Source organism: Chaetodon auriga, chromosome 19 (genome assembly GCF_051107435.1).
Source record: "Chaetodon auriga isolate fChaAug3 chromosome 19, fChaAug3.hap1, whole genome shotgun sequence".
Lineage (NCBI taxonomy): Eukaryota > Metazoa > Chordata > Actinopteri > Chaetodontiformes > Chaetodontidae > Chaetodon > Chaetodon auriga.
Window position 1 is genome coordinate 22,946,107 of NC_135092.1, and position 14,412 is coordinate 22,960,518.

General features: G+C 47.4%; 2 protein-coding genes across 3 annotated transcripts; one reads left to right on the forward strand and one right to left on the reverse strand.

The window, feature by feature from the left end:
* Nucleotides 1-666: 666 nt before the first annotated feature.
* abraxas1 (abraxas 1, BRCA1 A complex subunit) lies at nucleotides 667-4,379 on the reverse strand. Its single transcript, XM_076758426.1, is given in 9 exon segments — nucleotides 667-1,426; nucleotides 1,612-1,714; nucleotides 1,796-1,918; nucleotides 1,921-2,083; nucleotides 2,312-2,508; nucleotides 2,594-2,660; nucleotides 3,203-3,239; nucleotides 3,340-3,430; nucleotides 4,221-4,379. Coding segments are annotated over 9 exon segments (1,164 nt in total). The 5' UTR covers nucleotides 4,302-4,379; the 3' UTR covers nucleotides 667-1,124.
* gpat3 (glycerol-3-phosphate acyltransferase 3) lies at nucleotides 4,310-14,197 on the forward strand. 2 transcript variants are annotated; one of them, XR_013079226.1, is made up of 13 exons: nucleotides 4,310-4,485; nucleotides 6,200-6,371; nucleotides 6,521-6,587; nucleotides 7,996-8,284; nucleotides 9,000-9,074; nucleotides 9,169-9,258; nucleotides 9,341-9,434; nucleotides 9,516-9,631; nucleotides 9,928-9,983; nucleotides 10,069-10,154; nucleotides 10,285-10,413; nucleotides 11,380-11,638; nucleotides 11,866-11,934. XR_013079226.1 is itself a non-coding variant. In XM_076758424.1 (13 exons), exons 2-13 carry the CDS (start codon nucleotides 6,228-6,230, stop codon nucleotides 11,999-12,001), a joined length of 1,362 nt encoding a protein of 453 aa, XP_076614539.1. In that variant the 5' UTR covers nucleotides 4,310-4,485; nucleotides 6,200-6,227; the 3' UTR covers nucleotides 12,002-14,197. The 2 variants fall into 2 exon arrangements, 1 of the variants encoding a protein (XP_076614539.1); XM_076758424.1 differs by having other exon boundaries at nucleotides 11,559-11,638; nucleotides 11,866-14,197.
* Nucleotides 14,198-14,412: the final 215 nt, after the last annotated feature.

A 14,412-nucleotide genomic window follows, 5' to 3' on the forward strand; every position in this document is an offset into this window, starting at 1 on the left:
TGTTCTTCAGGCGTCTGAAGACGTTTGAGTCAAAGAGGTTAAAGTCAGCCTTCAGGTCCACGGCCAGCCTGAGGAGGCGACACGAGGAGGAGCTGAAAACGGCGTCTGAAATCTGCTGAGTCAGCAAACCGACCAAATGCCGTCGTCAGCTGTTTACATGACGTACAGTTTGTCCACACGCAGATCAGCTGACAGCTGCTGCTCACACAACTGTGGAACATAACTGAGTACATTTACTCAATTACTGGACTAAAGTACAGCGTGCAGGTACTTGTACTTAATGAGTATTTCCATTTTATGCAGTTGATACTTTTACTCCATTAGTCTGACAGCTAGTTACTCTTCAGATTCCTTCCTGTCCAGTGAAAAGCTCGTATCTCCAGATGTGTTGATGTTGAGTGTTTGAGCTGAACTGAAGGATGAAGAGTTCCTTCATGTCTTCTTCAGCTCAATAAACTCTTTAAAAAGTCTCTTGGATCAGCTGAAAATCATCGTCACAAAGCTGAAAACAGCCTGTTTTTCTGAGCTTGTCAGACTTTTTGGAGATACGAGGTTCTCACAGGACGGCCACATCTACAGCAGGAATATGAATGAACACATGAACGCAGCAGGAACATGAATGAACACATGAATGCAGCAGGAACATGAATCCACAGACAGCAGAGAGAAACACTGACAGGAACACTTTACTCATACACGAGTACTTTTACTTTAAGTACATTTGGTTGAAAATACTTGAACAGACGGTGTGAGCGCGGTCTGATCATATTTTAGATTAAATGTTTTCTTAATGTGTTCAATACTGTGGTTTATGATCAAACACCTGGAGAGTGACAGACGTCCCATCAGCCTCAGCTGAAGAATGTGCTTACTGATGATTAGGAAATGTCTGCATGCTAACCATTAGCATGTTAGCATTTAGCTGTTAGCATAGCTGCAGACTGTTGGCTTGTTTCCAAACGCTAAAGCAGATTTTATGATAATGAACTGAAACTCAACAAAAACGTCCTTAAAATATAAATAACAGCGTCTTCGCGGCGTGAACGCACTTTGACAGAACTGTTCAGCGACACTAAAGAACCAACAGGAAGTGATGAGAGCAGATGGACTCATGGACGGACTCGTCACGAGCTGGTTTTCCTGCGTTTCTTCTCACTGGCTGTGTTTCTGTCCGCTGCTTCCCAGAGTTCATCCTGCGGGGACGCAGCAGGGGCAGCGTTTCCTGAGCGCCGGTGGCGTCTGAGCGGCTCAGCGTCGGTGGCGGGCGCATCTCCGTCCTGCTCGGTGCCGCAGCAGACATCACGGACAGGAAACCTGTCCAGGGTTAATGTCTGAGTGTGGAACAGCGGCGAGTGGGCGAACAGAGCTCGGACGGCGTCGTGAAGCCGCAGGTTGTTCTTCTGCTCGGGCGGATCCTCGTCTGACGCTGCTGAGACACAGAAAAGTGACTTCATGCACACACCTGAACTGATGACCACTTCCTGTTTGTCTAATGAAACATCAAAGATTGAGATCACTGCGTCTCTGCTCCGTTTGATCAGCCGATCATGTGACTTCTGTCATGAAACGACCAAACGAATCGAGAATTGACACGTGAAGACGACGTCGAACCTTTTGCTCTGCTCTGCGTCCTCAGACGTCTCCTGAGAGCTGAAACCTCCGTCTGCAGCGTTTCCACCAGACGCTCGCTCTCCTCCACCTCCCCGCAGGCTTTCTGTCCACCATGAAACACAAACAATGAGTGTGTGAAGCAGCAGGAAGTTAAAACGCACGTCCTGCCTCCGCCGCCACACACCTGCAGCTCCGCCTGCAGACAGTCGTTCATCTTATTCACGTCGTTGACTTCTCTCAGCAGCCCGTTGGAGGAGAAGAACTTGGAGCTGGAAGAAAAGGAGAAATGCGTGAAGTCAGAGGAGCAGACGGAGCCGTGGCGTGGCGTGGACGTCGGCGTGCAGGGTCGTACCCGTGTTTCTTCACTGTGAGGTTATAACCCGCCGCGGAGCACGGAGCCGACACCTTCCAGTACGCCAGCTGCTCCAGGACGCCCAGGTTGTTGACCATCACGGGCACGTTGATGAAACGCCTCCACAGAACCACAAACACACAAACGCTCAGGTACAAACACTGCAGGCAGCCGCGATACTTCAGGAAACGCAGTAATACCACAATGTAGAAATGCTCTGTCACAAGTAAAAGCCAGTATCAGCATCAAAAGATACTTAAAGTACCAAAAGTAAAAGTACTCATTCTGCAGAACGGCTCATGAACACATGAAGTCGTGTCAGCCGCTCACCTGTGCAGCGTCACTCACCTGCTGCGTGAGATGAAGGCGGCGTACTCCATCCTGTGGGTGGAGCCTGAGGCCGTCACCTGGCCGGACGTCAGCAGCACAAAGATGACGTGAGGGTTGGACAGCGCGCTCTTCAGCTTCTCGTGGACCGTCTTCTCTCTGAGCGTCATCTGCTGGTCCGAGTTCCTGCGCTGTCGGTACCAGCCAATCACGCTCTCCTCCAGGTGTTCAACACAAAGCGGCTCCGTCAGCGCGGACCAACAAACACTTCAATTCTTCACATGTTCATCCGTCTCATTTTACCTGCTTATTGTCTGCCAGGATGCTCCTGACGGCGTCCACGTCCACGTCCCCCACGCTGTCGTAGAAGCTGCAGACAGAGACGAGACAAACCGCCGCCGTGACGTCGTTCAGACCCTCCAATCAAACTGATCAGGGTCAGACAGACCAGCAAGGCCAGCCTACTGATGGTCAGCTGACCGTAACAAACAAGCTGAATAGTGTGGCACGAACAGGAAGTGACACGCAGACGTCTTCATTCGGAATCAAAGAGCAGAAACATTAAACTTCTCGTGACGACTGATCAATAAAACTCGTGAACTGATCAGCCGGGCTGAAAATGTTTGACACATTTCATTTTCTCAACTGATATCAAAGAAGAGGCTCCAGTAACCATAGATACCATGTGCCAATCACATGATCAGCGCTCAGCCAATCACATGAAAGCTAATCAGGTTTCAACTCATTCTTACTTTATTTCAAAACAAGAGCACAGAGTTGTTAAGATAAGTGAGCTCAAAGAACCAAACTAGCTTGATGAGAATAAACAGGATTGTTTTAGCCTGTTAGCATGTGATGAGCGGGACAGGACGCTGGTCTGAGATCAGATATTAACGTCTGTCCAGTACTCACTCGTTCAGTTTGTGGCAGGCGACGTGTTTCTGGACATCTGTGAAAGAATGAAGACAGGTGAGCAGAATTAGCTAACCTCTTCAGGTGAGCTAATGGTTAGCGGTTAGCATGAGGCTCAGTGATCCAGTCTAACTCACTGTAGACCTCCTCGATGTGGATGTGATCCGCCTGAGAGTCGCTGATGGTGATCTGCTCCTCAAATTTACTCTCCCCAAGGATGAAACCTTCCTGCAGAGACCACACACACAAATCAGCTTTCAGCTTTTTGACACTTATGATTGAAGAAAACATTGAATGACGTGAACATTTTTGACGTTTCAGGACTAAACACTTATAAAAAATAAAAATAATCATCAGCTTCTTCAATTACAGAACTGATTAAAATGGAAAATAATAAATAAATACACTTATGAGCAAAAATATTAAAAGTGTTTCCTAACTCTTGATCCTGTGTAGTACCTTAAAAGCTGTAGTACACCTCACACATACACATACAGGTACACATGAACTGGAAACCAGTAGCTCCACCTGCACTCAGTGGTGGGCAGCAACTGGGCGCCAGTGACTTTTGTTAAAATCTGACTCCTGTAAGAATCAATTGTTGGTGTTTACTTTTGCCGAATTCCTCATCAGATCCACATGACATTTTAAATCATTTAGTCAGACTACACAACCGCCGTACTTTCGTCCGTGACCGGTGTCCCTTAAATTCAATCTTTTTTGAACGGAGTCTGGTGTGTCGGGACTGTTCGGTCTTCGCTTGTTTTGAAAAGTTGCACAAACGGCGTGCTGGGACTTTCAACTTCACTTAAACGACAAACAGTCCTTCACTGCTCAAAACATAAGAAACACCGACAATTCAGCCATTAAACGAGGACTAATCAACTCCAAAGCTGGCTAACATCGCTGGGACGTGTGTTCTGTTGTGTTTGCTAGCTTTCCTCCTCACACTGAACCATCACCGCCCGGCGGGCTCCATTAAAAACATGAACTTTAATGATGTGAACTCATTTCTCACCACGTCTGAATCACTGTTAACATGCTGGAACATTAGAGAGGCTAAAACGATCCCGGGCATCCGCACGGACGGCTCCGCCATGCTGCTTGTTGACTGCACGGATAAACTCAGATGTGTGAGTCGCTCCGGCGCTGTCCGCCATTTTGAAGGCAGCGGAGGGCGTGTTTGGAATAGCGGGCTGAGGCGCCTTCAGGCTCGGACACAAGTTTCATTTGGATTGTTGTGACCGGACACTAAACACTGCGGCACTATGATCGATTCTCAGGTAATTGACTCTTTATTTCATTTAATTTCAGTCTGTGTTTGCTGTGTGTGGTTTGTGTCGCTGCTGTTTGAGCCTCAGTTTACTCTGAAAACACGAACAGTAAAGTAACGGAACGGCAGAACTCACCAGAACTGAGTACATTTACTCAAGTGCTGTACTCAAGTACTTTTACTTTAAACGAGACTTGTCTTCTCTGCTTCTACACAGTGTTTTCAGTATTTTCAATCGATTAATGGAGAAAATAATCACCACATTGATCAGGAATGGAAAGAATCAGTAGTTGTACTTGAAGTAATTTTCCTCATTATGCTCGCGTACTTTTACTGAAGTAGCATTTTCAATGCAGGACGTTTACATGCAACAGTATTTTTACTGCGTGGTATTAGTACTTTGACTGTGGAAAAGGATCTGAATACTTCCTCTAGCAGAAAACACATTTACTCCAGTACGTTAATACAGTCAGAGAAGAAGTACTCAGATCCTTTATTCAAGTAAAAGTACAAATACAATAGTGTAAAGATACTCCACTCCAAGCCAAAGTCCTGTACAATCAAAGTAAAAGTATTGCCAGCAAAGTGTGAAATAAATAAAATGTAATTATTGATTAGTTACTGTGACATTCAGGGAATAAATGAAAACTTAGAAAAATCATTTTCTTGATGAATCTTTCAATGATTTTCAATCATTCATACCTGAGGAGCTTCTTTTATTGATTAATTAAGAGTCATTGATTGAAGGTGTTCCAGATGAAGCTTCAGTTTCAGATTTTAGACAGAAAACACGTCGTTAAAGGTGAAGCTGAAGGTTTCTTTCATCGTCATCTGGAATCAGCTGATCTTTAATATTTGGCTGAAAAATGACTCAAACCATGAATCATTGAAACCGTCAGTTAGTTAGTTAGTTTGTTGGTCTGTTTGTCTTTTAGTTTGTCTGTTTGTCTGTTTGTTTGTTAGTTAATCTGTTTGTTTGTCAGTTTGTCTGTCCGTCTGTTTGTCTGTCCGTCTGTTTGTCTGTTTGTCTGTCCGTCTGTTTGTCTGTCCGTCTGTTTGTCTGTTTGTCTGTTTGTCTGTCCGTCTGTTTGTCTGTTTGTCTGTTTGTCTGTCCGTCTGTTTGTCTGTTTGTCTGTCCGTCTGTCCGTCTGTTTGTCTGTTTGTCTGTTTGTCTGTTTGTCTATTTGTCTGTCTTTTAGTTTGTCTGTTTGTCTGTTTGTTTGTTAGTTTGTCTGTTTGTTTGTCTGTCCGTCTGTTTGTCTTTTTGTCTGTTTGTCAGTTTATCTGTCCATCTGTTTGTCTGTTTGTCTGTTTGTCTGTCCGTCTGTTTGTCTGTTTGTCTGTCCGTCTGTCCGTCTGTTTGTCTGTTTGTCTGTTTGTCTGTCCGTCTGTTTGTCTGTTTGTCTGTTTGTCTGTCCGTCTGTCCGTCTGTTTGTCTGTCCGTCTGTTTGTCTGTCCGTCTGTTTGTCTGTTTGTCTGTCCCTGTCTGTTTGTCTGTCCGTCTGTCCGTCTGTCCGTCTGTTTGTCTGTTTGTCTGTTTGTCTGTCCCTGTCTGTCTGTCCGTCAGCAGAGGCCAGGCGTCTTCAGCTCTGCGGCTGTGTGAGGACTCATGTTGGCCTCACGGTGGCGATGATGGGTTCATCCTGAGGGGAACATGAATCTGTGCCCTCTCTTAAATTGGCTGAAAATAACATGGAGTCTGGTGTGCTCTGTCCTGTTGGCAGACGATGGCGTGACCTCGCGGCCGCAGTGATGGAGGACATGTGGAGTTTGGCTGTGGGCCTTTTCCAGGTGTGGGTGTTTGTGGTGGTGTTCCTCATCATGCTACCTGCCATGTTTGGACTCTCTCTGGGGGTCACGGGGGTCTACATCCAGGTCCTTGTCAGAATCCTGGAGGTAAGTGAAGCAGACTGGTGTCTGCTGGAGACCAGCTGGACGTCCTGCAGACCGCGTCCGTCACGCTTGCTCCATCTGTTTGTACAGTGATGAAATGCGCAGCAGGAGGCGTGGGGTCAGAGGTCATCTGAAAATAACTGTCTTTGCAGTGGGCCACGGTCCGGATCCAGAGAGGACGGCAGCAGCAGCCCAGCGTGCCCGTGCCTCTGCCCAACGGTACGTCACCGGCGGCAGACGGCCATCTTTAATGGGCCGAATGTGTGTGTGTGTGTGTGTGTGGGGGGGGGGGGGGGGGGGGGGGGGGTTCAGCTTTAAGTATTCATGAGAGCAGCTGAAGAAGGACGAACGCCTGAAGCGTCAGTCTGTGGTCTGAGCTGAGAGGACATCATGTCCTGAAGGACGGGGATGTGTTTCAGTTGCAGACAGAGATCATGTGACACTCTGTGTGTGTGTGTGTGTGTGTGTGTGTGTGTGTGTGTGTGTGTGTGTGTGCGCTTGGGCGGGCTCTCATTGGTCAGTTCCAGCGTCTCATGTTGGCTGTGGTGTGGAAACCTCGCCGCTCGTCTCTGGACGATGATGCAACAGCAGATTGCATAAGTTTAGTCAAACAGAGTTTACTGTGAGGCTCCACATGTGAGCAGCTGCTCACTCACTCACTCAAACAATACTGCAGTACTTCCACACGTGTATTACTGAACATGAAGTGCTCTTGTGCTCAGTGTGGGATTTTTGCTGATATCTGATGTTTTCCAGCTCGTTTCTGTCGACATTTTCACACATTTTTTCCACTCGTCTCTGTTGTCGTCTCTGCTGCGGTGGAGTTCACATGAACTCACCACTTCATCACTTCATCACTTCACAATATTCACGCACACCGAGGGAAACCAGAAAACTACTCATGTGTTGACTTCCTGCCTTTGCCTGCTGTTAAAAGCTTGGCTCATCGTGGAGATTTCAGAGATAATGTTGAGAAACTGAAGGGTTAAACATGAGCGCGAGCTCGGCGTCCTCGTGATCCTCTGCTGGAACATAAAGCTCAGTGTTCCTCTGCTGCAGCTCCACTTAATCTCATTTCAAGCTCTGGACGTAGAACCTACAGGAGAGCCGAAGCTTTAACACGACCAGCGGCTCGCGGTGAAGTCCTGTGACAGTAAAGCTGATTCTGGGTCAGATTTCTTCATTTCTCCTGTTTAAACACACACACAAGGCCTTTTCTGTTAGTTCATGAGTCACATGTTTGATGTTACACAGCTCAGTGAGCCACACACACACTGCAGGCGGGTGAAACAGGTGTGTCCACGCAGGTGTTGGTTCAGTCAATAAGAGGTGATGACTGAAGGAGACGTTTAAGTCGGCAGAGAAACGTTAAAATGACGTTTCAGTTTATCATTAAACAGCACGATGTGCTGATTTTACTTTTACAAAACATCTCATTATTCTTTAAAAAACAGGTTTTTAAGGTTTTTTGACTCTTGTGAAACAATTAATCAGTTTGAGATTTTTCTTGGTCACAATGAACGAAGTCTTCTCTCTCTTTTAGCTCCTTGTTTGGTCTCCACCAGCTCCTGCGTAGTGTTCCTTTAAGACCTGAGACCTCTTAAGACATGTTGTGATTGTGTCCCAGGGATCATTGAGCGAGCCGGGGGCTCCATGGAGGAGGAGATGGGCCGGCAGCGGAGCTCTCAGTCCGTGGCGGCGGGAGAGTTTGCTCTGAGCGACGCCTTCTACTTCTACAAGAAGGGTTTGGAGAGCATCGTGGACGACCAGGTGACCCAGCGCTTCTCCTCCGAGGAGCTGGCCTCCTGGAACCTCCTCACCCGAACCAACCAGAACTTCCGCTACATCAGCCTCCGCCTCACCATCATCTGGGGCCTCGGCGTCTTCGTCCGCTACTGCATCCTGTTCCCGCTCAGGTCAGTCTGAGGCGAAGCAGCTCATGAGACGGTGATGTGGCTTTTGAAGGAGGCCATAGCGCTCGTCAGTTCACAACGCAGGTGTTGTTTTCTGAATAAAAGTGTAGAAGGAAGCAGCCCAAGGTTTCCCCTGCAGGCTGTCAGGGCCCAGCCTCCCAGTCAGGACTCGGGGCCCAGCCTCCCAGTCAGGACTCGGGGCCCAGCCTCCCAGTCAGGACTCGGGGCCCAGCCTCCCAGTCAGGACTCGGGGCCCAGCCTCCCAGTTTGTGAACCGATAAAGGTCTTGAAACAGGATTCTGGTTTTTGGTCAGAGCCCACATTAGTTGATATGGCACAGTTGTGGATTACAGAATCAAAGCGAGGTCCTGGTGGTCTAGGGGCTCAGGGTGTTGACCCGGTCCGCGACCAGCTGGGGACCCTTGTTCCATATCATTCCTGAAGATGTCTTAAGATGAGGTGACGCCCCGTTCAAAGATGGCGGCTCATTCACTGGGTCCAGATGCTGTTTTGGTTTTTGGCCACTGAGCGTGCTCAGTAGAGGTCTACTCTGGCTGAGCCGCCTCACTTCCTGTTTGCTGCCCACAGGTGAAGCTTCTGGAGCCTCTGAGGCGCCCCCTGCTGTTTTATTACTGTCTGTTTCATTCACTCCAAACACAAACCAAACAACCGTTTAGTCCCAGAAAAGACTTTCAGCTCGTCCTTCCTGTTCCTGCAGGATCACGCTGGCCCTCATCGGCCTCTCGTGGCTCGTGATGGGAACGGTTCTGGTTGGATTTCTACCTGAGAGCAGGTACGACAGCAAGCCGCAGCCATGCAGCAGCTCCTCCAATCAGGTGGCTCAAAGCTAACGTGAAGCGTGTTCATTTCCTGTGTGACTCTCTCAGTGTGAAGAGCTGGCTGAGCGAGCTGGTCCACCTGACCTGCTACAGGATCTGTGCCAGAGGCCTGTCAGCCACCATCGTTTACCACAACAGGTCAGTTACAGCTCGCCGCCGGCAGAGCTCACACACCTGCAGCCTCCAGCAAACATCCTTCTTCTTCTTCTGTTTCCTGCAGAGAAAACAAACCTCAGAAAGGAGGAATCTGCGTAGCCAATCACACCACGCCGATCGATGTGGTGATCCTGGCCAATGACGGCTGCTACGCCATGGTGAGTGTCATCAGCAGGTGAGTCAGCAGCTCCAGGTGTTTGATGCGGTGATGTCACCGCTCGGCTCCCTGTCGTCCACAGGTGGGACAGGTCCACGGTGGTCTGATGGGGGTCATTCAGAGGTCCATGGTGAGGGCGTGTCCTCACGTTTGGTTCGACAGGTCGGAGATGAAAGACCGACACGCTGTGACGAACAGGTGAGACGGACAGAGCCAATCAACAGAACAGGAAGTGATGATGAGCTGCTGCTGATTTCCCTGCACAGAAGAAGTCAACAACAGTACGCTGTTAGCATTAGCTTAGCAGCTAGCATTAGCAGAAGCTAACAGAGTGAAGCTACTTCATCTGAAGTGAAACAAAAAAACCACAGTGACAGAGGACGTTCAGCAGGAGACAGTGCAGCCTGTTTCCTCCCTCTTCATCATGGCAGCAGCGTGACGATGACGATGGCGATCAGTGACGCTGAGTAACGAGTGTGTTCCTCTGTCTGCAGGCTGAGAGCTCACGTTGCCGCTAAGACCAAACTTCCAATCCTGATATTTCCTGAAGGTCAGAGTCTGCCGGCTGTCGCTCGTGATGTGAGGATGATGATGGTGGTTTGGTGGTCGGATGACGTCGGTCTCTGTTTTCACAGGAACCTGCATCAACAACACCTCCGTCATGATGTTTAAGAAGGGGAGCTTTGAAATTGGAGGAACAATCTATCCGGTTACAATAAAGGTACGAGCGCTCAGACGAACACCTGAAAAACGAGTGTTTTTTGAACTGAGTCTGGTGCAGCTTGTGTTCCTGTCTTCAGTCTTCTGGAGGTGTTTGTAGCTCGCCTCACTTCTCGCTCCGTGTGCCTCAGTACGACCCTCGATTCGGTGACGCCTTCTGGAACAGCGCCAAACACAACATGGTCAGCTACGTGCTGCGCATGATGACCAGCTGGGCCATCGTGGTCAACGTGTGGTACCTGCCCCCCATGACCATCCAGGTACGGCCCAGTGTGGACCGCCTCCTCTTCTGTCTGCCAGTCTGTCTTTTCCTTTCCTGTCGCACATGTGACCAAACAGTGAAACTACTGCCGAGTAAACGTCTGCCACCTTTATGTGTACAGTAATACTACACGCAGTACTGCAGTACAGCAAAGATTTCTTCTGACCTGCAACGACATGTTAAAACAAAATCTGTGTGTTTTACTTCATACAAGAAATATTATGTGGTTGTGTATTAGTACTGCGCTCTGCCTGTGTATTAGTACTGCGCTCTGGCTGTGTATTAGCACTGCGCTCTGGCTGTGTATTAGCACTGCGCTCTGGCTGTGTATTAGCACTGCGCTCTGGTTGTGTATTAGCACTGCGCTCTGGTTGTGTATTAGCACTGCGCTCTGGCTGTGTATTAGTACTGCGCTCTGACTGTGTATTAGCACTGCGCTCTGGCTGTGTATTAGCACTGCGCTCTGGCTGTGTATTAGTACTGCGCTCTGCCTGTGTATTAGCACTGCGCTCTGGCTGTGTATTAGTACTGCGCTCTGCCTGTGTATTAGCACTGCGCTCTGGCTGTGTATTAGTACTGCGCTCTGCCTGTGTATTAGCACTGCGCTCTGCCTGTGTATTAGCACTGCGCTCTGGTTGTGTATTAGCACTGCGCTCTGGCTGTGTATTAGCACTGCCCTCTGGTTGTGTATTAGCACTGCGCTCTGGCTGTGTATTAGCACTGCGCTCTGGCTGTGTATTAGTACTGCGCTCTGGCTGTGTATTAGCACTGCGCTCTGGCTGTGTATTAGTACTGCGCTCTGGCTGTGTATTAGCACGGCGCTCTGCCTGTGTATTAGTACTGCGCTCTGGCTGTGTATTAGCACTGCGCTCTGCCTGTGTATTAGCACTGCGCTCTGCCTGTGTATTAGTACTGCGCTCTGCCTGTGAAGGCGTGAGGTCATTGGACGTTCGTGTGTCTGCAGCTGCTGCTCGGTGCCTGCAGGGGGCAGCATCTCCTCTTCAAACAGCTTTAAACCTGCATCATACTTTCAGAAGACTTCCTGTGACACGATGTCGACGTGAGCATACTGTTACTCTTTTTCCTCTGAGTATTACTGCGTATGACGGTGTGCTCTGTGTACTCTGTGTACTCTGTGAGCAGGATGATGAAGATGCAGCTCAGTTTGCCAGCAGAGTGAAATCTGCCATCGCTCATCAGGGAGGACTGCTGGACCTGGCCTGGTGAGGACCATCTAAGTACTCAGATTACTTCTGGACACCTCACTCGTCATCAGTGGTGCGAAGTCATCAAGTGGTGTACCACAGTAGAGTTACTGAAGTGTTTCCACCTTCAGCTTCATCAACATTAGAGTTGGATCAAACCTTTTCAGACTCGTGATGTCATCACATCAGGACGTGAGGTCACGCTTCCTCACAAACGTCCTCCATGTTTTTTGTGTGTCTTTCAGGGACGGAGGACTGAAAAGAGGAAAAGTGAAGGAGTCGTACAAAGAGGAGCAGCAGAAGATGTACAGCAGCATCATCGCTGGACAGAACGGCGTCCAGTCCCCGAAACCCGGCGCCGAGGACGCAGAGAGGCACTGACACTGGTCACACCGGTCAGACTGGTCACACTGCTCACACTGGATACACTGGTCGCACTGGTCAGTGGTCAGACTGGTCAGACTGGTCACTCTGAACTGGGTGAACTGTGTTTTTAGAACTCTTTTCGACTCTGCAGTTTTTAAAGGAGCCTCACGGCTGCGAGTGTTTGTAGGAGAGCGTCTCCACCAGCAGGAGGCAGCGTAGGACAACGCACTGATCCTGTCCATCCTCTCCTCCTCCTCCTCGTCCTCCAGCTGTTGTCAGACTGGACGTTCTGTCTTGTTATCAGCTTTTAATGTTCCTGTTTTAAAGCTCAAAATGTCACAGACTGGAGAAACTCTTCGTCATGTTGTTTAACAGGACAGATGACTGGAGACACGCGCAGGACAGTTCCAGTGGACGGACCGGCGTGTCCCTGTGAGGCGGTGAAGAGGAGGAAGTGCTGATGAAGGAGGAGAAGCTCATGTTTCATCTCTTCACTTTTCTTCTTTGCGTTTTATTTTCTTCTGTTTTAACGTTTCACTCAAACATCAGATTTAATAAATTCTGCAGACGTGAAAATGAGCTGAAGGACGCAGCAGCCGTGAGACAGGACAGGACAGGACGGGACAGGACAGGACAGGACAGGACAGGACAGGACATACAGAAGAGACAGAGGAGACGAAAGGACAGGACAGACGGATGAGTCCAAAATAAAAGAGTGTCAAATATAAAAGAAATTTGAATCAAGACAAAAAACACAACAGAAAAAATGAAAATGTAAAAAAAAATCTGGCTCCTCGTGTTTCTCAAGCTGCGGGTCGGGACCCCTCAGAGGGCCACAGGAAGACTCGTCAGACAGGAAGCAGAAAAGACTTTTCATGTTTCAGACTGAACTGTACTTCTGAAAATAAACTGGTGACAGTCGGTGGAAACGTGTCGGCGAGCTTCAGGTCACGTCGCCGATCGATGACGTGAAGCGTTTTGATTGTCTTCAGGTGTTCTCACCTGAAGACGCTGCGGCTGCTTTCAAACACAAACACGGACGTTAACGGACACTTAAAGCTCCACAGTGGAGGATTCAGCGCCATCTACAGGTGAAACTGGAGGCTCGGTGTTGGGTTTGTCCTTCCTGGGCTCCTGTAGAAATACTCTTATTTCCAGGTGGTTCAACAGAGCGTCAGCAGCAGAGAGCGAACCTGTGACCTCCAGACGAAGGTTAACCCATCAGGAGGAGGAGGAGGAGGAGGAGGAGGAGGAGGAAGACTAGGCCCAGAGAGAACAGACAGACCAATGAAGTTGTAAATGTGTCTCTGTGGAGGCTTCGGCACAGCAGCTGCTTTCATTTTGGAGGATAATTAAAGGAAATCTCTTCAAAACAAAGAGCAGCAGTGAAACTGACTCCAGGTCAGCGGATCGTCGTCCACCTTATCCTCATGAAGAGCGACGGACTGTGATGACGGTGAACATCAGCAGTCCTTCATTTCTCTGCTGCACTCGGACGTCTGGACCTAAAAGTACTGCAATCATAAAAATATCAAATATCATTTCAAAATAAAATGTTCATTATTAGATAATTCTCTCAATAATTATACATAATTAATAAATATTAATAATTATCTTCAAACACAAAGAAATATTTTACAAACAGCAAAAAGAAGAAAAATCAGACGCAGATTAAAAAATGCTTTTTAAAAACGTTCATTTATTAATAATCAGATTATTATTGAATTCTGTCGTTTTCACAAAAACCAACGTTCGTTCGACTTCCTGCACAGCTGCACTCACTCACTCACTCATTCATTCATTCATTCATTCATTCATTCACTCATTCATTCATTCATGTGATCATCAGTTAATCCTGAAAGTCTGTTTTTCTGTTGTTTTATTTATAAGATTCATAAATACAGAAAACAACATGAGACCAAACAGCAGTACAAATACTCAGCATGTGTAAATGTACTGCATGTTCTTCATATTTAATTCTCTTAAAAGCCGACAGGTCGATGTCATCTTCATCATCTTCATCATCTTCTTCCTCCTTTTCTAACCCAGAGCAGAGCTCCTTCACTTCATGTGTTCATAAAAACAAAAACTTCTTTTCTTTCATTGTTTTTTTAATGTTCATGTGATTATTGTTCTGATTCTGTTCTTGACTATTTTTCTTTTTCTGATCATTTTTCTGTATTTTTCTTTTTTCTGATCATTTTTCTGTATTTTTCTTTTTTCTGATCATTTTTCTATATTTTTTTCTGTTAATTTTTCTGTATTTTTCTTTTTTCTGATCATTTTTCTGTATTTTTCTTTTTTCTGATCATTTTTCTATATTTTTTTCTGTTAATTTTTCTGTATTTTTCTTTTTTCTGATCATTTTTCTGTATTTTTCTTTCTCTGTTAATTTTTCTGTATTTTTCTTTTTTCTGTTAATTTTT

Coding starts and splice junctions, on each gene's coding strand:
- gpat3 (XM_076758424.1), top strand. CDS start 6,228: ATGGAGGACATGTGGAGTTTGGCTGTGGGCCTTTTCCAGGTGTGGGTG. Junction 6,588..7,995: donor GCCCGTGCCTCTGCCCAACG/GTACGTCACCGG, acceptor ATTGTGTCCCAG/GGATCATTGAGCGAGCCGGG. Junction 10,414..11,558: donor TGCCCCCCATGACCATCCAG/GTACGGCCCAGT, acceptor CTCTGTGAGCAG/GATGATGAAGATGCAGCTCA.